Source organism: Pimephales promelas, chromosome 22 (genome assembly GCF_988280905.1).
Source record: "Pimephales promelas chromosome 22, fPimPro1.hap1.1, whole genome shotgun sequence".
Classification (NCBI taxonomy): Eukaryota; Metazoa; Chordata; class Actinopteri; order Cypriniformes; family Leuciscidae; genus Pimephales; species Pimephales promelas.
Window position 1 is genome coordinate 11,726,261 of NC_142790.1, and position 23,795 is coordinate 11,750,055.

A 23,795-nucleotide genomic window follows, 5' to 3' on the forward strand; every position below is an offset into this window, starting at 1 on the left:
TGTGGGAAAATAAATAACCTAAACCCAAGCAGATTTACACAAACTGATAAAGTCAAAAGGCGTTATGTTGTGCCCCACCCTCCCCTAGCCACCCTTGAGGTGTGGTCACACCCATCAGTGTCATAGCATCAAGCAACGCTCTTTTATCATTTAGAGAAATAGTGTCTATTTATAGACCATTGTCATGCTCTGAAAGTGTAAACCCATTAAGCACAGTACAAGCAAACTTAAACTATAGGATGAACGCAGGTAAAGTGGACATTTTTTTTTTAAGAGTGGAGCTGTTTACTATTGGGAGCTATGGCCAAAAAGTCTCTGAAAAGACCAAAACAGACACGAATTGCTGGACACCAGGAAACCAGTCAAAAGCATTGGAAGTGTTTGTAATGGCAATAAATCTAGGGATATCATTTCAGAGTATTTTAAGAATCACTTTAATGTAGGACATATGCAAACACAGAAGGAAAAATCATGATTATCCCATTTGAATCTGCTTTTCCACCATATCCGTCTCTCAGTGACCTCCTCCACAGCTTTTCCTGGGGAGCGGTCCAGTCTTCTGCCACAGACTTGGAGAAGTAATACCAATGACACCATAAGCAATTATCGGTCCAGAACACCCACTCGGTTGACTCTCCTCATCTGACCCCATTCCAAAATCACCCTCCTTCTCGTGAACCACCACCGAACGTCCCAGAATGGAATAAGCCCCGAAGAGCTTGGCCTCTGGGAGATCCAGGGACAGCCTTATAACTCCTTTCTCAGAAGCAAAGTTGCCCATGTCTCCAGGACGACTTGGGCGGTCAACACCATTTGAATTGTAAGGAGGACCAACAGTGACGCTGCCTTGACTAAGGTCTCCATACCGATGGACGTCAATGGCACGCTCTTGACGATCCCTGGCAGGGAAACCACGGAGGTTGACTTTCACCTCTAAAACTCCATCGGGGAAGACCTGCTTGAAGAGGATTTGCCCAAAGATCTTTGGCTGGGAAGGTGGCAAATTGGGGCTGGGAGTTACTTCACAAGTGGCATAGATCGTGTTGTTGAACTCCACGACTTCCGGCTGTGGAGCTTCGGCAATGGGTGAACAAACTGGACTTCTAGTCAACTCTCCTCCTTGTATATGCAGCACCAGCAATATCAGAGGGATTTGTAGGACCATTTTCTCCATGTTGATCTTTATAGCCTACAATGAAGATTGGATTCAGTGAAATCATTCCGTTTAAGAACATGGTATGTTTGATAGAATACGGTTTAAAGCTCTGAGAGTAGAAGTTGCATTAGGTAAAACACCACAACCAGATTAAATGTTAATTGACCATAAATGCCCAGTAAATTTAGTACTACACGAACCATATTTCAAAGACAATACAAGTAGTTATGTAATTATATATAGAGAGATAAGCTTGGGTCAAACCAATGACTGTTTCAGCTAACTGCATATACAGTACTTTTAAACTAGAACACAGTTTTATTTACAGTTCTATAAACAGGCAATTAAGTCTGAAAACATTATATTCTTGCACTTATGTATATTTTAAAGTTTTATTTACTTAAATGCTAAAGTGCACTTTGTCACAAGGGCAAGTGAAGTGAATTTAAAAAAAAACAACCTTTTTGTTGTACTAATTCAAGTCAATGTTTGCAAGAATGGAGAGAGAAAAAAACAAATCAAAAACAGCATAGGACCATCACCGTATAGTTGAAAATCCAAAGAAACACTCCGAAACTTAATCCATGTGCAATCCTGAACTGGGGTTGAGAGAATGTTCCTTTACAATCAAACTGTTGCTCTTATAGGAACTCATGTGGAGCTACAAGTTAACCATATTAGTCTGTTAGTCTCTAATTAAGTTCACCTGTCTTTCATTTAGCTCCCTTTGTTTGCCTGTGGGGGGGGGATCAGCCATAGTTTAGGGACAGATTTGTACCCAGAAATAAACTAAACCTGAAAAATATCCCCAAACCTATTTTTACTGACAGTCATAGAGAAATAATGTGTGAAAGAACAAATAAACTCTAAATATGAAAAGCCACTGTATGCTGATGATTGTGATGTGTGGCAGTGTTGATGTTTCTTAAACCAACTGCTCAAAGGTTTCTACTGTAAATGTGACTGTTTGTTTTTGACTGTTTTAATTTATGAGATCTCGAGTAATTTCTTGCTTTTTGTACACTCTTTATTTACTTATTCAAGACAGTGCACATTAATGAACAATCTTGCACTCATGTAGAGACTGTAAATGAGCCAGCTAGATTATAGCATAAATTCTCATTTTCATTAGGTACCAGTTAGGTACCACACTACCTTCTATATTGATCCTCAAAACTTGTTGTTCCCATACGGATGCGATGGTCGGATGATTACTGGTTGGGAACTAAACACTTTGATGTCCTGGTTTTTCAAGGCCCATATGTTTGTTGTTATCCATCTCTCGTGCTGTCTTTGAGCTATAATCTCCTCGAAGTTGAAGATCTGGTTCCCTTATGTATGCACTAGTCGGATTATTGTTTGCTTCAAACTAACATTATGATGTTCTGATCTCTCAAAACCAGCCATGCGTTGTCCACCCTTCATGACGTCTTTGAGGCCAAATACTTCAAGGACGAGGATTCAGCCCCCGCACCTGTCCCAGAGTTATAGTCACACCAAAGACGAGGAACCCGTTTGGAGCTACGAGCAAAGGCCCCAGTTCACTGTGAGTGTGTGGATTGCAGTGCAGATTGTGGATAGTTGCACGTTTGAAGTGCTTTGCTGAATACATGAGTGTGAGGAGTAAAGTCCCGCCTTAGTTTGTGGCTTTGACCTGCTGGATCGCCTAAACTCGAGGGGCGTTGCGTCTTCCTAACCAGTGTTTGTTGAGTGTGTCTTATATAGCGACCTGAGCAATTCATCCCCCGCTGTCTTAGCCTGCCTGGAAGAGGAGCCATTACCTGTACACCCACCGTTGTTCGGCTTGGAGCCGATTCTTGCTGTCCTGGCTTGTCTTGAAGAGGAGGCATTACCCGTGTACCTACCATTGTCCGGCCTGGAGCCGATCCGTTAGAGACGCGAGTTACTCATCTCCCGTTGCCTTGACTGTCCTGGAAGAAGAGCCATTACCTGTACACCCACCGTTGTTCGGCTTGGAGCCGATTCTTGCTGTCCTGGTCTGTCTTGAAGTGGATCCATTACCCGCGTACTTACCAGGGTTTGGCCTGGAGTTGATCCTTTAAGGACGGGAGTCAGAGATGTCCCCAACTCGGCTCAATGCAGACGGTTGTCGTGCTGGTCCACTGGGGAGACCACACTGTGGTTGCAGCCATTGTGTGTGATGACGCGCCAAGTACCCTGCAGCCATTAACACCGGACAGAAGGAAATAAGTGTAAATGGATGGAAAAGCGTATGCCATTGGAAAGCTACGTCTTAGTTTGTGCTTATCTTGGCGAAAGCGGAGTACAAATCAGCACAAAATTTTAACATCTACTCTCGGGAAATGGAAATCATACAAGCTATGTTGATTCGCAATGCATTAAAGGGTTGAGTGATTAGTGCTCCACATCGCTATCATCTTCCCATTTTTGGTAAAATTAGACAAAAATATTACTAAAGAACTTTGTAATGCAGTTACTTGAATATTTAAGCAAACTACTTATTTACTCTTACTTGAGTCATATTATTTTTCAGTACTTCCACTCAAGTCAATTATTAAGTAACAATACTTTTACTCAACTACAGTTTGTTAGTTTCCACCCCTGCAATTGATATAGTTCTTTAATGCTTCGATTAACTAGCAGAAGACGCTAGCATGGTTTAATGCCCAGTTGTGGCATGTTTACAATGTGCCCCCATTAGAAATGTTATCATATTCTATACTTTTATGAATTCTATTGAGATAACACGACAAACATGTTAATAAAAACTGAGAGTCAATGTTCAGAAATTATTTTGAACTATGCTGTATAGCTGGGTTTTGCGATGTGTTTGTCAAACTCAAATTTGTTTATTTTCAATATAAAAAGCCTTTATTTTACATGAAAAAAAATCATACTGGTAACGTAAAAAAAATTGTCTGAATTGTACATTAATTTTTTGATTAGATCAGATAGCATTTTAAGCGGTCATATGTTACAATGTGCCCCTCACATGTTACAATGTACCCCACCTATGGGTCATGTTGTCACATTTCACTTCCATTCTTTCTGGGTAAATTAAGAATCAAGTATACACTGTATTAATAAAACCACAATTGTAATAGACATGTGGGAAAATAAATAACCTAAACCCAAGCAGATTTACACAAACTGATAAAGTCAAAAGGCGTTATGTTGTGCCCCACCCTCCCCTAGCCACCCTTGAGGTGTGGTCACACCCATCAGTGTCATAGCATCAAGCAACGCTCTTTTATCATTTAGAGAAATAGTGTCTATTTATAGACCATTGTCATGCTCTGAAAGTGTAAACCCATTAAGCACAGTACAAGCAAACTTAAACTATAGGATGAACGCAGGTAAAGTGGACATTTTTTTTTTTAAGAGTGGAGCTGTTTACTATTGGGAGCTATGGCCAAAAAGTCTCTGAAAAGACCAAAACAGACACGAATTGCTGGACACCAGGAAACCAGTCAAAAGCATTGGAAGTGTTTGTAATGGCAATAAATCTAGGGATATCATTTCAGAGTATTTTAAGAATCACTTTAATGTAGGACATATGCAAACACAGAAGGAAAAATCATGATTATCCCATTTGAATCTGCTTTTCCACCATATCCGTCTCTCAGTGACCTCCTCCACAGCTTTTCCTGGGGAGCGGTCCAGTCTTCTGCCACAGACTTGGAGAAGTAATACCAATGACACCATAAGCAATTATCGGTCCAGAACACCCACTCGGTTGACTCTCCTCATCTGACCCCATTCCAAAATCACCCTCCTTCTCGTGAACCACCACCGAACGTCCCAGAATGGAATAAGCCCCGAAGAGCTTGGCCTCTGGGAGATCCAGGGACAGCCTTATAACTCCTTTCTCAGAAGCAAAGTTGCCCATGTCTCCAGGACGACTTGGGCGGTCAACACCATTTGAATTGTAAGGAGGACCAACAGTGACGCTGCCTTGACTAAGGTCTCCATACCGATGGACGTCAATGGCACGCTCTTGACGATCCCTGGCAGGGAAACCACGGAGGTTGACTTTCACCTCTAAAACTCCATCGGGGAAGACCTGCTTGAAGAGGATTTGCCCAAAGATCTTTGGCTGGGAAGGTGGCAAATTGGGGCTGGGAGTTACTTCACAAGTGGCATAGATCATGTTGTTGAACTCCACGACTTCCGGCTGTGGAGCTTCGGCAATGGGTGAACAAACTGGACTTCTAGTCAACTCTCCTCCTTGTATATGCAGCACCAGCAATATCAGAGGGATTTGTAGGACCATTTTCTCCATGTTGATCTTTATAGCCTACAATGAAGATTGGATTCAGTGAAATCATTCCGTTTAAGAACATGGTATGTTTGATAGAATACGGTTTAAAGCTCTGAGAGTAGAAGTTGCATTAGGTAAAACACCACAACCAGATTAAATGTTAATTGACCATAAATGCCCAGTAAATTTAGTACTACACGAACCATATTTCAAAGACAATACAAGTAGTTATGTAATTATATATAGAGAGATAAGCTTGGGTCAAACCAATGACTGTTTCAGCTAACTGCATATACAGTACTTTTAAACTAGAACACAGTTTTATTTACAGTTCTATAAACAGGCAATTAAGTCTGAAAACATTATATTCTTGCACTTATGTATATTTTAAAGTTTTATTTACTTAAATGCTAAAGTGCACTTTGTCACAAGGGCAAGTGAAGTGAATTTAAAAAAAAACAACCTTTTTGTTGTACTAATTCAAGTCAATGTTTGCAAGAATGGAGAGAGAAAAAAACAAATCAAAAACAGCATAGGACCATCACCGTATAGTTGAAAATCCAAAGAAACACTCCGAAACTTAATCCATGTGCAATCCTGAACTGGGGTTGAGAGAATGTTCCTTTACAATCAAACTGTTGCTCTTATAGGAACTCATGTGGAGCTACAAGTTAACCATATTAGTCTGTTAGTCTCTAATTAAGTTCACCTGTCTTTCATTTAGCTCCCTTTGTTTGCCTGTGGGGGGGGGATCAGCCATAGTTTAGGGACAGATTTGTACCCAGAAATAAACTAAACCTGAAAAATATCCCCAAACCTATTTTTACTGACAGTCATAGAGAAATAATGTGTGAAAGAACAAATAAACTCTAAATATGAAAAGCCACTGTATGCTGATGATTGTGATGTGTGGCAGTGTTGATGTTTCTTAAACCAACTGCTCAAAGGTTTCTACTGTAAATGTGACTGTTTGTTTTTGACTGTTTTAATTTATGAGATCTCGAGTAATTTCTTGCTTTTTGTACACTCTTTATTTACTTATTCAAGACAGTGCACATTAATGAACAATCTTGCACTCATGTAGAGACTGTAAATGAGCCAGCTAGATTATAGCATAAATTCTCATTTTCATTAGGTACCAGTTAGGTACCACACTACCTTCTATATTGATCCTCAAAACTTGTTGTTCCCATACGGATGCGATGGTCGGATGATTACTGGTTGGGAACTAAACACTTTGATGTCCTGGTTTTTCAAGGCCCATATGTTTGTTGTTATCCATCTCTCGTGCTGTCTTTGAGCTATAATCTCCTCGAAGTTGAAGATCTGGTTCCCTTATGTATGCACTAGTCGGATTATTGTTTGCTTCAAACTAACATTATGATGTTCTGATCTCTCAAAACCAGCCATGCGTTGTCCACCCTTCATGACGTCTTTGAGGCCAAATACTTCAAGGACGAGGATTCAGCCCCCGCACCTGTCCCAGAGTTATAGTCACACCAAAGACGAGGAACCCGTTTGGAGCTACGAGCAAAGGCCCCAGTTCACTGTGAGTGTGTGGATTGCAGTGCAGATTGTGGATAGTTGCACGTTTGAAGTGCTTTGCTGAATACATGAGTGTGAGGAGTAAAGTCCCGCCTTAGTTTGTGGCTTTGACCTGCTGGATCGCCTAAACTCGAGGGGCGTTGCGTCTTCCTAACCAGTGTTTGTTGAGTGTGTCTTATATAGCGACCTGAGCAATTCATCCCCCGCTGTCTTAGCCTGCCTGGAAGAGGAGCCATTACCTGTACACCCACCGTTGTTCGGCTTGGAGCCGATTCTTGCTGTCCTGGCTTGTCTTGAAGAGGAGGCATTACCCGTGTACCTACCATTGTCCGGCCTGGAGCCGATCCGTTAGAGACGCGAGTTACTCATCTCCCGTTGCCTTGACTGTCCTGGAAGAAGAGCCATTACCTGTACACCCACCGTTGTTTGGCTTGGAGCCGATTCTTGCTGTCCTGGTCTGTCTTGAAGTGGATCCATTACCCGCGTACTTACCAGGGTTTGGCCTGGAGTTGATCCTTTAAGGACGGGAGTCAGAGATGTCCCCAACTCGGCTCAATGCAGACGGTTGTCGTGCTGGTCCACTGGGGAGACCACACTGTGGTTGCAGCCATTGTGTGTGATGACGCGCCAAGTACCCTGCAGCCATTAACACCGGACAGAAGGAAATAAGTGTAAATGGATGGAAAAGCGTATGCCATTGGAAAGCTACGTCTTAGTTTGTGCTTATCTTGGCGAAAGCGGAGTACAAATCAGCACAAAATTTTAACATCTACTCTCGGGAAATGGAAATCATACAAGCTATGTTGATTCGCAATGCATTAAAGGGTTGAGTGATTAGTGCTCCACATCGCTATCATCTTCCCATTTTTGGTAAAATTAGACAAAAATATTACTAAAGAACTTTGTAATGCAGTTACTTGAATATTTAAGCAAACTACTTATTTACTCTTACTTGAGTCATATTATTTTTCAGTACTTCCACTCAAGTCAATTATTAAGTAACAATACTTTTACTCAACTACAGTTTGTTAGTTTCCACCCCTGCAATTGATATAGTTCTTTAATGCTTCGATTAACTAGCAGAAGACGCTAGCATGGTTTAATGCCCAGTTGTGGCATGTTTACAATGTGCCCCCATTAGAAATGTTATCATATTCTATACTTTTATGAATTCTATTGAGATAACACGACAAACATGTTAATAAAAACTGAGAGTCAATGTTCAGAAATTATTTTGAACTATGCTGTATAGCTGGGTTTTGCGATGTGTTTGTCAAACTCAAATTTGTTTATTTTCAATATAAAAAGCCTTTATTTTACATGAAAAAAAATCATACTGGTAACGTAAAAAAAATTGTCTGAATTGTACATTAATTTTTTGATTAGATCAGATAGCATTTTAAGCGGTCATATGTTACAATGTGCCCCTCACATGTTACAATGTACCCCACCTATGGGTCATGTTGTCACATTTCACTTCCATTCTTTCTGGGTAAATTAAGAATCAAGTATACACTGTATTAATAAAACCACAATTGTAATAGACATGTGGGAAAATAAATAACCTAAACCCAAGCAGATTTACACAAACTGATAAAGTCAAAAGGCGTTATGTTGTGCCCCACCCTCCCCTAGCCACCCTTGAGGTGTGGTCACACCCATCAGTGTCATAGCATCAAGCAACGCTCTTTTATCATTTAGAGAAATAGTGTCTATTTATAGACCATTGTCATGCTCTGAAAGTGTAAACCCATTAAGCACAGTACAAGCAAACTTAAACTATAGGATGAACGCAGGTAAAGTGGACATTTTTTTTTTTAAGAGTGGAGCTGTTTACTATTGGGAGCTATGGCCAAAAAGTCTCTGAAAAGACCAAAACAGACACGAATTGCTGGACACCAGGAAACCAGTCAAAAGCATTGGAAGTGTTTGTAATGGCAATAAATCTAGGGATATCATTTCAGAGTATTTTAAGAATCACTTTAATGTAGGACATATGCAAACACAGAAGGAAAAATCATGATTATCCCATTTGAATCTGCTTTTCCACCATATCCGTCTCTCAGTGACCTCCTCCACAGCTTTTCCTGGGGAGCGGTCCAGTCTTCTGCCACAGACTTGGAGAAGTAATACCAATGACACCATAAGCAATTATCGGTCCAGAACACCCACTCGGTTGACTCTCCTCATCTGACCCCATTCCAAAATCACCCTCCTTCTCGTGAACCACCACCGAACGTCCCAGAATGGAATAAGCCCCGAAGAGCTTGGCCTCTGGGAGATCCAGGGACAGCCTTATAACTCCTTTCTCAGAAGCAAAGTTGCCCATGTCTCCAGGACGACTTGGGCGGTCAACACCATTTGAATTGTAAGGAGGACCAACAGTGACGCTGCCTTGACTAAGGTCTCCATACCGATGGACGTCAATGGCACGCTCTTGACGATCCCTGGCAGGGAAACCACGGAGGTTGACTTTCACCTCTAAAACTCCATCGGGGAAGACCTGCTTGAAGAGGATTTGCCCAAAGATCTTTGGCTGGGAAGGTGGCAAATTGGGGCTGGGAGTTACTTCACAAGTGGCATAGATCGTGTTGTTGAACTCCACGACTTCCGGCTGTGGAGCTTCGGCAATGGGTGAACAAACTGGACTTCTAGTCAACTCTCCTCCTTGTATATGCAGCACCAGCAATATCAGAGGGATTTGTAGGACCATTTTCTCCATGTTGATCTTTATAGCCTACAATGAAGATTGGATTCAGTGAAATCATTCCGTTTAAGAACATGGTATGTTTGATAGAATACGGTTTAAAGCTCTGAGAGTAGAAGTTGCATTAGGTAAAACACCACAACCAGATTAAATGTTAATTGACCATAAATGCCCAGTAAATTTAGTACTACACGAACCATATTTCAAAGACAATACAAGTAGTTATGTAATTATATATAGAGAGATAAGCTTGGGTCAAACCAATGACTGTTTCAGCTAACTGCATATACAGTACTTTTAAACTAGAACACAGTTTTATTTACAGTTCTATAAACAGGCAATTAAGTCTGAAAACATTATATTCTTGCACTTATGTATATTTTAAAGTTTTATTTACTTAAATGCTAAAGTGCACTTTGTCACAAGGGCAAGTGAAGTGAATTTAAAAAAAAAAACAACCTTTTTGTTGTACTAATTCAAGTCAATGTTTGCAAGAATGGAGAGAGAAACAAACAAATCAAAAACAGCATAGGACCATCACCGTATAGTTGAAAATCCAAAGAAACACTCCGAAACTTAATCCATGTGCAATCCTGAACTGGGGTTGAGAGAATGTTCCTTTACAATCAAACTGTTGCTCTTATAGGAACTCATGTGGAGCTACAAGTTAACCATATTAGTCTGTTAGTCTCTAATTAAGTTCACCTGTCTTTCATTTAGCTCCCTTTGTTTGCCTGTGGGGTGGGGGGGATCAGCCATAGTTTAGGGACAGATTTGTACCCAGAAATAAACTAAACCTGAAAAATATCCCCAAACCTATTTTTACTGAAAGTCATAGAGAAATAATGTGTGAAAGAACAAATAAACTCTAAATATGAAAAGCCACTGTATGCTGATGATTGTGATGTGTGGCAGTGTTGATGTTTCTTAAACCAACTGCTCAAAGGTTTCTACTGTAAATGTGACTGTTTGTTTTTGACTGTTTTAATTTATGAGATCTCGAGTAATTTCTTGCTTTTTGTACACTCTTTATTTACTTATTCAAGACAGTGCACATTAATGAACAATCTTGCACTCATGTAGAGACTGTAAATGAGCCAGCTAGATTATAGCATAAATTCTCATTTTCATTAGGTACCAGTTAGGTACCACACTACCTTCTATATTGATCCTCAAAACTTGTTGTTCCCATACGGATGCGATGGTCGGATGATTACTGGTTGGGAACTAAACACTTTGATGTCCTGGTTTTTCAAGGCCCATATGTTTGTTGTTATCCATCTCTCGTGCTGTCTTTGAGCTATAATCTCCTCGAAGTTGAAGATCTGGTTCCCTTATGTATGCACTAGTCGGATTATTGTTTGCTTCAAACTAACATTATGATGTTCTGATCTCTCAAAACCAGCCATGCGTTGTCCACCCTTCATGACGTCTTTGAGGCCAAATACTTCAAGGACGAGGATTCAGCCCCCGCACCTGTCCCAGAGTTATAGTCACACCAAAGACGAGGAACCCGTTTGGAGCTACGAGCAAAGGCCCCAGTTCACTGTGAGTGTGTGGATTGCAGTGCAGATTGTGGATAGTTGCACGTTTGAAGTGCTTTGCTGAATACATGAGTGTGAGGAGTAAAGTCCCGCCTTAGTTTGTGGCTTTGACCTGCTGGATCGCCTAAACTCGAGGGGCGTTGCGTCTTCCTAACCAGTGTTTGTTGAGTGTGTCTTATATAGCGACCTGAGCAATTCATCCCCCGCTGTCTTAGCCTGCCTGGAAGAGGAGCCATTACCTGTACACCCACCGTTGTTCGGCTTGGAGCCGATTCTTGCTGTCCTGGCTTGTCTTGAAGAGGAGGCATTACCCGTGTACCTACCATTGTCCGGCCTGGAGCCGATCCGTTAGAGACGCGAGTTACTCATCTCCCGTTGCCTTGACTGTCCTGGAAGAAGAGCCATTACCTGTACACCCACCGTTGTTCGGCTTGGAGCCGATTCTTGCTGTCCTGGTCTGTCTTGAAGTGGATCCATTACCCGCGTACTTACCAGGGTTTGGCCTGGAGTTGATCCTTTAAGGACGGGAGTCAGAGATGTCCCCAACTCGGCTCAATGCAGACGGTTGTCGTGCTGGTCCACTGGGGAGACCACACTGTGGTTGCAGCCATTGTGTGTGATGACGCGCCAAGTACCCTGCAGCCATTAACACCGGACAGAAGGAAATAAGTGTAAATGGATGGAAAAGCGTATGCCATTGGAAAGCTACGTCTTAGTTTGTGCTTATCTTGGCGAAAGCGGAGTACAAATCAGCACAAAATTTTAACATCTACTCTCGGGAAATGGAAATCATACAAGCTATGTTGATTCGCAATGCATTAAAGGGTTGAGTGATTAGTGCTCCACATCGCTATCATCTTCCCATTTTTGGTAAAATTAGACAAAAATATTACTAAAGAACTTTGTAATGCAGTTACTTGAATATTTAAGCAAACTACTTATTTACTCTTACTTGAGTCATATTATTTTTCAGTACTTCCACTCAAGTCAATTATTAAGTAACAATACTTTTACTCAACTACAGTTTGTTAGTTTCCACCCCTGCAATTGATATAGTTCTTTAATGCTTCGATTAACTAGCAGAAGACGCTAGCATGGTTTAATGCCCAGTTGTGGCATGTTTACAATGTGCCCCCATTAGAAATGTTATCATATTCTATACTTTTATGAATTCTATTGAGATAACACGACAAACATGTTAATAAAAACTGAGAGTCAATGTTCAGAAATTATTTTGAACTATGCTGTATAGCTGGGTTTTGCGATGTGTTTGTCAAACTCAAATTTGTTTATTTTCAATATAAAAAGCCTTTATTTTACATGAAAAAAAATCATACTGGTAACGTAAAAAAAATTGTCTGAATTGTACATTAATTTTTTGATTAGATCAGATAGCATTTTAAGCGGTCATATGTTACAATGTGCCCCTCACATGTTACAATGTACCCCACCTATGGGTCATGTTGTCACATTTCACTTCCATTCTTTCTGGGTAAATTAAGAATCAAGTATACACTGTATTAATAAAACCACAATTGTAATAGACATGTGGGAAAATAAATAACCTAAACCCAAGCAGATTTACACAAACTGATAAAGTCAAAAGGCGTTATGTTGTGCCCCACCCTCCCCTAGCCACCCTTGAGGTGTGGTCACACCCATCAGTGTCATAGCATCAAGCAACGCTCTTTTATCATTTAGAGAAATAGTGTCTATTTATAGACCATTGTCATGCTCTGAAAGTGTAAACCCATTAAGCACAGTACAAGCAAACTTAAACTATAGGATGAACGCAGGTAAAGTGGACATTTTTTTTTTTAAGAGTGGAGCTGTTTACTATTGGGAGCTATGGCCAAAAAGTCTCTGAAAAGACCAAAACAGACACGAATTGCTGGACACCAGGAAACCAGTCAAAAGCATTGGAAGTGTTTGTAATGGCAATAAATCTAGGGATATCATTTCAGAGTATTTTAAGAATCACTTTAATGTAGGACATATGCAAACACAGAAGGAAAAATCATGATTATCCCATTTGAATCTGCTTTTCCACCATATCCGTCTCTCAGTGACCTCCTCCACAGCTTTTCCTGGGGAGCGGTCCAGTCTTCTGCCACAGACTTGGAGAAGTAATACCAATGACACCATAAGCAATTATCGGTCCAGAACACCCACTCGGTTGACTCTCCTCATCTGACCCCATTCCAAAATCACCCTCCTTCTCGTGAACCACCACCGAACGTCCCAGAATGGAATAAGCCCCGAAGAGCTTGGCCTCTGGGAGATCCAGGGACAGCCTTATAACTCCTTTCTCAGAAGCAAAGTTGCCCATGTCTCCAGGACGACTTGGGCGGTCAACACCATTTGAATTGTAAGGAGGACCAACAGTGACGCTGCCTTGACTAAGGTCTCCATACCGATGGACGTCAATGGCACGCTCTTGACGATCCCTGGCAGGGAAACCACGGAGGTTGACTTTCACCTCTAAAACTCCATCGGGGAAGACCTGCTTGAAGAGGATTTGCCCAAAGATCTTTGGCTGGGAAGGTGGCAAATTGGGGCTGGGAGTTACTTCACAAGTGGCATAGATCGTGTTGTTGAACTCCACGACTTCCGGCTGTGGAGCTTCGGCAATGGGTGAACAAACTGGACTTCTAGTCAACTCTCCTCCTTGTATATGCAGCACCAGCAATATCAGAGGGATTTGTAGGACCATTTTCTCCATGTTGATCTTTATAGCCTACAATGAAGATTGGATTCAGTGAAATCATTCCGTTTAAGAACATGGTATGTTTGATAGAATACGGTTTAAAGCTCTGAGAGTAGAAGTTGCATTAGGTAAAACACCACAACCAGATTAAATGTTAATTGACCATAAATGCCCAGTAAATTTAGTACTACACGAACCATATTTCAAAGACAATACAAGTAGTTATGTAATTATATATAGAGAGATAAGCTTGGGTCAAACCAATGACTGTTTCAGCTAACTGCATATACAGTACTTTTAAACTAGAACACAGTTTTATTTACAGTTCTATAAACAGGCAATTAAGTCTGAAAACATTATATTCTTGCACTTATGTATATTTTAAAGTTTTATTTACTTAAATGCTAAAGTGCACTTTGTCACAAGGGCAAGTGAAGTGAATTTAAAAAAAAACAACCTTTTTGTTGTACTAATTCAAGTCAATGTTTGCAAGAATGGAGAGAGAAAAAAACAAATCAAAAACAGCATAGGACCATCACCGTATAGTTGAAAATCCAAAGAAACACTCCGAAACTTAATCCATGTGCAATCCTGAACTGGGGTTGAGAGAATGTTCCTTTACAATCAAACTGTTGCTCTTATAGGAACTCATGTGGAGCTACAAGTTAACCATATTAGTCTGTTAGTCTCTAATTAAGTTCACCTGTCTTTCATTTAGCTCCCTTTGTTTGCCTGTGGGGGGGGGATCAGCCATAGTTTAGGGACAGATTTGTACCCAGAAATAAACTAAACCTGAAAAATATCCCCAAACCTATTTTTACTGACAGTCATAGAGAAATAATGTGTGAAAGAACAAATAAACTCTAAATATGAAAAGCCACTGTATGCTGATGATTGTGATGTGTGGCAGTGTTGATGTTTCTTAAACCAACTGCTCAAAGGTTTCTACTGTAAATGTGACTGTTTGTTTTTGACTGTTTTAATTTATGAGATCTCGAGTAATTTCTTGCTTTTTGTACACTCTTTATTTACTTATTCAAGACAGTGCACATTAATGAACAATCTTGCACTCATGTAGAGACTGTAAATGAGCCAGCTAGATTATAGCATAAATTCTCATTTTCATTAGGTACCAGTTAGGTACCACACTACCTTCTATATTGATCCTCAAAACTTGTTGTTCCCATACGGATGCGATGGTCGGATGATTACTGGTTGGGAACTAAACACTTTGATGTCCTGGTTTTTCAAGGCCCATATGTTTGTTGTTATCCATCTCTCGTGCTGTCTTTGAGCTATAATCTCCTCGAAGTTGAAGATCTGGTTCCCTTATGTATGCACTAGTCGGATTATTGTTTGCTTCAAACTAACATTATGATGTTCTGATCTCTCAAAACCAGCCATGCGTTGTCCACCCTTCATGACGTCTTTGAGGCCAAATACTTCAAGGACGAGGATTCAGCCCCCGCACCTGTCCCAGAGTTATAGTCACACCAAAGACGAGGAACCCGTTTGGAGCTACGAGCAAAGGCCCCAGTTCACTGTGAGTGTGTGGATTGCAGTGCAGATTGTGGATAGTTGCACGTTTGAAGTGCTTTGCTGAATACATGAGTGTGAGGAGTAAAGTCCCGCCTTAGTTTGTGGCTTTGACCTGCTGGATCGCCTAAACTCGAGGGGCGTTGCGTCTTCCTAACCAGTGTTTGTTGAGTGTGTCTTATATAGCGACCTGAGCAATTCATCCCCCGCTGTCTTAGCCTGCCTGGAAGAGGAGCCATTACCTGTACACCCACCGTTGTTCGGCTTGGAGCCGATTCTTGCTGTCCTGGCTTGTCTTGAAGAGGAGGCATTACCCGTGTACCTACCATTGTCCGGCCTGGAGCCGATCCGTTAGAGACGCGAGTTACTCATCTCCCGTTGCCTTGACTGTCCTGGAAGAAGAGCCATTACCTGTACACCCACCGTTGTTCGGCTTGGAGCCGATTCTTGCTGTCCTGGTCTGTCTTGAAGTGGATCCATTACCCGCGTACTTACCAGGGTTTGGCCTGGAGTTGATCCTTTAAGGACGGGAGTCAGAGATGTCCCCAACTCGGCTCAATGCAGACGGTTGTCGTGCTGGTCCACTGGGGAGACCACACTGTGGTTGCAGCCATTGTGTGTGATGACGCGCCAAGTACCCTGCAGCCATTAACACCGGACAGAAGGAAATAAGTGTAAATGGATGGAAAAGCGTATGCCATTGGAAAGCTACGTCTTAGTTTGTGCTTATCTTGGCGAAAGCGGAGTACAAATCAGCACAAAATTTTAACATCTACTCTCGGGAAATGGAAATCATACAAGCTATGTTGATTCGCAATGCATTAAAGGGTTGAGTGATTAGTGCTCCACATCGCTATCATCTTCCCATTTTTGGTAAAATTAGACAAAAATATTACTAAAGAACTTTGTAATGCAGTTACTTGAATATTTAAGCAAACTACTTATTTACTCTTACTTGAGTCATATTATTTTTCAGTACTTCCACTCAAGTCAATTATTAAGTAACAATACTTTTACTCAACTACAGTTTGTTAGTTTCCACCCCTGCAATTGATATAGTTCTTTAATGCTTCGATTAACTAGCAGAAGACGCTAGCATGGTTTAATGCCCAGTTGTGGCATGTTTACAATGTGCCCCCATTAGAAATGTTATCATATTCTATACTTTTATGAATTCTATTGAGATAACACGACAAACATGTTAATAAAAACTGAGAGTCAATGTTCAGAAATTATTTTGAACTATGCTGTATAGCTGGGTTTTGCGATGTGTTTGTCAAACTCAAATTTGTTTATTTTCAATATAAAAAGCCTTTATTTTACATGAAAAAAAATCATACTGGTAACGTAAAAAAAATTGTCTGAATTGTACATTAATTTTTTGATTAGATCAGATAGCATTTTAAGCGGTCATATGTTACAATGTGCCCCTCACATGTTACAATGTACCCCACCTATGGGTCATGTTGTCACATTTCACTTCCATTCTTTCTGGGTAAATTAAGAATCAAGTATACACTGTATTAATAAAACCACAATTGTAATAGACATGTGGGAAAATAAATAACCTAAACCCAAGCAGATTTACACAAACTGATAAAGTCAAAAGGCGTTATGTTGTGCCCCACCCTCCCCTAGCCACCCTTGAGGTGTGGTCACACCCATCAGTGTCATAGCATCAAGCAACGCTCTTTTATCATTTAGAGAAATAGTGTCTATTTATAGACCATTGTCATGCTCTGAAAGTGTAAACCCATTAAGCACAGTACAAGCAAACTTAAACTATAGGATGAACGCAGGTAAAGTGGACATTTTTTTTTTAAGAGTGGAGCTGTTTACTATTGGGAGCTATGGCCAAAAAGTCTCTGAAAAGACCAAAACAGACACGAATTGCTGGACACCAGGAAACCAGTCAAAAGCATTGGAAGTGTTTGTAATGGCAATAAATCTAGGGATATCATTTCAGAGTATTTTAAGAATCACTTTAATGTAGGACATATGCAAACACAGAAGGAAAAATCATGATTATCCCATTTGAATCTGCTTTTCCACCATATCCGTCTCTCAGTGACCTCCTCCACAGCTTTTCCTGGGGAGCGGTCCAGTCTTCTGCCACAGACTTGGAGAAGTAATACCAATGACACCATAAGCAATTATCGGTCCAGAACACCCACTCGGTTGACTCTCCTCATCTGACCCCATTCCAAAATCACCCTCCTTCTCGTGAACCACCACCGAACGTCCCAGAATGGAATAAGCCCCGAAGAGCTTGGCCTCTGGGAGATCCAGGGACAGCCTTATAACTCCTTTCTCAGAAGCAAAGTTGCCCATGTCTCCAGGACGACTTGGGCGGTCAACACCATTTGAATTGTAAGGAGGACCAACAGTGACGCTGCCTTGACTAAGGTCTCCATACCGATGGACGTCAATGGCACGCTCTTGACGATCCCTGGCAGGGAAACCACGGAGGTTGACTTTCACCTCTAAAACTCCATCGGGGAAGACCTGCTTGAAGAGGATTTGCCCAAAGATCTTTGGCTGGGAAGGTGGCAAATTGGGGCTGGGAGTTACTTCACAAGTGGCATAGATCGTGTTGTTGAACTCCACGACTTCCGGCTGTGGAGCTTCGGCAATGGGTGAACAAACTGGACTTCTAGTCAACTCTCCTCCTTGTATATGCAGCACCAGCAATATCAGAGGGATTTGTAGGACCATTTTCTCCATGTTGATCTTTATAGCCTACAATGAAGATTGGATTCAGTGAAATCATTCCGTTTAAGAACATGGTATGTTTGATAGAATACGGTTTAAAGCTCTGAGAGTAGAAGTTGCATTAGGTAAAACACCACAACCAGATTAAATGTTAATTGACCATAAATGCCCAGTAAATTTAGTACTACACGAACCATATTTCAAAGACAATACAAGTAGTTATGTAATTATATATAGAGAGATAAGCTTGGGTCAAACCAATGACTGTTTCAGCTAACTGCATATACAGTACTTTTAAACTAGAACACAGTTTTATTTACAGTTCTATAAACAGGCAATTAAGTCTGAAAACATTATATTCTTGCACTTATGTATATTTTAAAGTTTTATTTACTTAAATGCTAAAGTGCACTTTGTCACAAGGGCAAGTGAAGTGAATTTAAAAAAAAACAACCTTTTTGTTGTACTAATTCAAGTCAATGTTTGCAAGAATGGAGAGAGAAAAAAACAAATCAAAAACAGCATAGGACCATCACCGTATAGTTGAAAATCCAAAGAAACACTCCGAAACTTAATCCATGTGCAATCCTGAACTGGGGTTGAGAGAATGTTCCTTTACAATCAAACTGTTGCTCTTATAGGAACTCATGTGGAGCTACAAGTTAACCATATTAGTCTGTTAGTCTCTAATTAAGTTCACCTGTCTTTCATTTAGCTCCCTTTGTTTGCCTGTGGGGGGGGGATCAGCCATAGTTTAGGGACAGATTTGTACCCAGAAATAAACTAAACCTGAAAAATATCCCCAAACCTATTTTTACTGACAGTCATAGAGAAATAATGTGTGAAAGAACAAATAAACTCTAAATATGAAAAGCCACTGTATGCTGATGATTGTGATGTGTGGCAGTGTTGATGTTTCTTAAACCAACTGCTCAAAGGTTTCTACTGTAAATGTGACTGTTTGTTTTTGACTGTTTTAATTTATGAGATCTCGAGTAATTTCTTGCTTTTTGTACACTCTTTATTTACTTATTCAAGACAGTGCACATTAATGAACAATCTTGCACTCATGTAGAGACTGTAAATGAGCCAGCTAGATTATAGCATAAATTCTCATTTTCATTAGGTACCAGTTAGGTACCACACTACCTTCTATATTGATCCTCAAAACTTGTTGTTCCCATACGGATGCGATGGTCGGATGATTACTGGTTGGGAACTAAACACTTTGATGTCCTGGTTTTTCAAGGCCCATATGTTTGTTGTTATCCATCTCTCGTGCTGTCTTTGAGCTATAATCTCCTCGAAGTTGAAGATCTGGTTCCCTTATGTATGCACTAGTCGGATTATTGTTTGCTTCAAACTAACATTATGATGTTCTGATCTCTCAAAACCAGCCATGCGTTGTCCACCCTTCATGACGTCTTTGAGGCCAAATACTTCAAGGACGAGGATTCAGCCCCCGCACCTGTCCCAGAGTTATAGTCACACCAAAGACGAGGAACCCGTTTGGAGCTACGAGCAAAGGCCCCAGTTCACTGTGAGTGTGTGGATTGCAGTGCAGATTGTGGATAGTTGCACGTTTGAAGTGCTTTGCTGAATACATGAGTGTGAGGAGTAAAGTCCCGCCTTAGTTTGTGGCTTTGACCTGCTGGATCGCCTAAACTCGAGGGGCGTTGCGTCTTCCTAACCAGTGTTTGTTGAGTGTGTCTTATATAGCGACCTGAGCAATTCATCCCCCGCTGTCTTAGCCTGCCTGGAAGAGGAGCCATTACCTGTACACCCACCGTTGTTCGGCTTGGAGCCGATTCTTGCTGTCCTGGCTTGTCTTGAAGAGGAGGCATTACCCGTGTACCTACCATTGTCCGGCCTGGAGCCGATCCGTTAGAGACGCGAGTTACTCATCTCCCGTTGCCTTGACTGTCCTGGAAGAAGAGCCATTACCTGTACACCCACCGTTGTTCGGCTTGGAGCCGATTCTTGCTGTCCTGGTCTGTCTTGAAGTGGATCCATTACCCGCGTACTTACCAGGGTTTGGCCTGGAGTTGATCCTTTAAGGACGGGAGTCAGAGATGTCCCCAACTCGGCTCAATGCAGACGGTTGTCGTGCTGGTCCACTGGGGAGACCACACTGTGGTTGCAGCCATTGTGTGTGATGACGCGCCAAGTACCCTGCAGCCATTAACACCGGACAGAAGGAAATAAGTGTAAATGGATGGAAAAGCGTATGCCATTGGAAAGCTACGTCTTAGTTTGTGCTTATCTTGGCGAAAGCGGAGTACAAATCAGCACAAAATTTTAACATCTACTCTCGGGAAATGGAAATCATACAAGCTATGTTGATTCGCAATGCATTAAAGGGTTGAGTGATTAGTGCTCCACATCGCTATCATCTTCCCATTTTTGGTAAAATTAGACAAAAATATTACTAAAGAACTTTGTAATGCAGTTACTTGAATATTTAAGCAAACTACTTATTTACTCTTACTTGAGTCATATTATTTTTCAGTACTTCCACTCAAGTCAATTATTAAGTAACAATACTTTTACTCAACTACAGTTTGTTAGTTTCCACCCCTGCAATTGATATAGTTCTTTAATGCTTCGATTAACTAGCAGAAGACGCTAGCATGGTTTAATGCCCAGTTGTGGCATGTTTACAATGTGCCCCCATTAGAAATGTTATCATATTCTATACTTTTATGAATTCTATTGAGATAACACGACAAACATGTTAATAAAAACTGAGAGTCAATGTTCAGAAATTATTTTGAACTATGCTGTATAGCTGGGTTTTGCGATGTGTTTGTCAAACTCAAATTTGTTTATTTTCAATATAAAAAGCCTTTATTTTACATGAAAAAAAATCATACTGGTAACGTAAAAAAAATTGTCTGAATTGTACATTAATTTTTTGATTAGATCAGATAGCATTTTAAGCGGTCATATGTTACAATGTGCCCCTCACATGTTACAATGTACCCCACCTATGGGTCATGTTGTCACATTTCACTTCCATTCTTTCTGGGTAAATTAAGAATCAAGTATACACTGTATTAATAAAACCACAATTGTAATAGACATGTGGGAAAATAAATAACCTAAACCCAAGCAGATTTACACAAACTGATAAAGTCAAAAGGCGTTATGTTGTGCCCCACCCTCCCCTAGCCACCCTTGAGGTGTGGTCACACCCATCAGTGTCATAGCATCAAGCAACGCTCTTTTATCATTTAGAGAAATAGTGTCTATTTATAGACCATTGTCATGCTCTGAAAGTGTAAACCCATTAAGCACAGTACAAGCAAACTTAAACTATAGGATGAACGCAGGTAAAGTGGACATTTTTTTTTTTAAGAGTGGAGCTGTTTACTATTGGGAGCTATGGCCAAAAAGTCTCTGAAAAGACCAAAACAGACACGAATTGCTGGACACCAGGAAACCAGTCAAAAGCATTGGAAGTGTTTGTAATGGCAATAAATCTAGGGATATCATTTCAGAGTATTTTAAGAATCACTTTAATGTAGGACATATGCAAACACAGAAGGAAAAATCATGATTATCCCATTTGAATCTGCTTTTCCACCATATCCGTCTCTCAGTGACCTCCTCCACAGCTTTTCCTGGGGAGCGGTCCAGTCTTCTGCCACAGACTTGGAGAAGTAATACCAATGACACCATAAGCAATTATCGGTCCAGAACACCCACTCGGTTGACTCTCCTCATCTGACCCCATTCCAAAATCACCCTCCTTCTCGTGAACCACCACCGAACGTCCCAGAATGGAATAAGCCCCGAAGAGCTTGGCCTCTGGGAGATCCAGGGACAGCCTTATAACTCCTTTCTCAGAAGCAAAGTTGCCCATGTCTCCAGGACGACTTGGGCGGTCAACACCATTTGAATTGTAAGGAGGACCAACAGTGACGCTGCCTTGACTAAGGTCTCCATACCGATGGACGTCAATGGCACGCTCTTGACGATCCCTGGCAGGGAAACCACGGAGGTTGACTTTCACCTCTAAAACTCCATCGGGGAAGACCTGCTTGAAGAGGATTTGCCCAAAGATCTTTGGCTGGGAAGGTGGCAAATTGGGGCTGGGAGTTACTTCACAAGTGGCATAGATCGTGTTGTTGAACTCCACGACTTCCGGCTGTGGAGCTTCGGCAATGGGTGAACAAACTGGACTTCTAGTCAACTCTCCTCCTTGTATATGCAGCACCAGCAATATCAGAGGGATTTGTAGGACCATTTTCTCCATGTTGATCTTTATAGCCTACAATGAAGATTGGATTCAGTGAAATCATTCCGTTTAAGAACATGGTATGTTTGATAGAATACGGTTTAAAGCTCTGAGAGTAGAAGTTGCATTAGGTAAAACACCACAACCAGATTAAATGTTAATTGACCATAAATGCCCAGTAAATTTAGTACTACACGAACCATATTTCAAAGACAATACAAGTAGTTATGTAATTATATATAGAGAGATAAGCTTGGGTCAAACCAATGACTGTTTCAGCTAACTGCATATACAGTACTTTTAAACTAGAACACAGTTTTATTTACAGTTCTATAAACAGGCAATTAAGTCTGAAAACATTATATTCTTGCACTTATGTATATTTTAAAGTTTTATTTACTTAAATGCTAAAGTGCACTTTGTCACAAGGGCAAGTGAAGTGAATTTAAAAAAAAACAACCTTTTTGTTGTACTAATTCAAGTCAATGTTTGCAAGAATGGAGAGAGAAACAAACAAATCAAAAACAGCATAGGACCATCACCGTATAGTTGAAAATCCAAAGAAACACTCCGAAACTTAATCCATGTGCAATCCTGAACTGGGGTTGAGAGAATGTTCCTTTACAATCAAACTGTTGCTCTTATACGAACTCATGTGGAGCTACAAGTTAACCATATTAGTCTGTTAGTCTCTAATTAAGTTCACCTGTCTTTCATTTAGCTCCCTTTGTTTGCCTGTGGGGTGGGGGGGGGGGATCAGCCATAGTTTAGGGACAGATTTGTACCCAGAAATAAACTAAACCTGAAAAATATCCCCAAACCTATTTTTACTGACAGTCATAGAGAAATAATGTGTGAAAGAACAAATAAACTCTAAATATGAAAAGCCACTGTATGCTGATGATTGTGATGTGTGGCAGTGTTGATGTTTCTTAAACCAACTGCTCAAAGGTTTCTACTGTAAATGTGACTGTTTGTTTTTGACTGTTTTAATTTATGAGATCTCGAGTAATTTCTTGCTTTTTGTACACTCTTTATTTACTTATTCAAGACAGTGCACATTAATGAACAATCTTGCACTCATGTAGAGACTGTAAATGAGCCAGCTAGATTATAGCATAAATTCTCATTTTCATTAGGTACCAGTTAGGTACCACACTACCTTCTATATTGATCCTCAAAACTTGTTGTTCCCATACGGATGCGATGGTCGGATGATTACTGGTTGGGAACTAAACACTTTGATGTCCTGGTTTTTCAAGGCCCATATGTTTGTTGTTATCCATCTCTCGTGCTGTCTTTGAGCTATAATCTCCTCGAAGTTGAAGATCTGGTTCCCTTATGTATGCACTAGTCGGATTATTGTTTGCTTCAAACTAACATTATGATGTTCTGATCTCTCAAA

At 40.7% G+C, this 23,795-nt stretch overlaps 1 protein-coding gene across 1 annotated transcript; it reads right to left on the minus strand.

Moving 5' to 3' along the window:
- Positions 1–514: 514 nt before the first annotated feature.
- LOC148969561 (extracellular superoxide dismutase [Cu-Zn]-like) lies at positions 515–1,913 on the minus strand. The gene is made up of 2 exons (XM_089125420.1): positions 1,892–1,913; positions 515–1,119 (listed from the first exon to the last, which is right to left on the minus strand). The coding sequence occupies exons 1-2, from the start codon at positions 1,911–1,913 to the stop codon at positions 515–517; spliced, it is 627 nt and encodes a 208-aa protein (XP_088981546.1).
- Positions 1,914–23,795: the final 21,882 nt, after the last annotated feature.

What these genes read in the sequence shown, in the direction of transcription:
- LOC148969561 (XM_089125420.1), bottom strand. Translation starts at nt 1,913, where the DNA reads ATGGCTGATCCCCCCCCCACAG. An exon ending in GGCTGATCCCCCCCCCACAG is followed by an intron (nt 1,120 to 1,891) that starts GCAAACAAAGGG and finishes TGCATATACAAG; the next exon opens with GAGGAGAGTTGACTAGAAGT.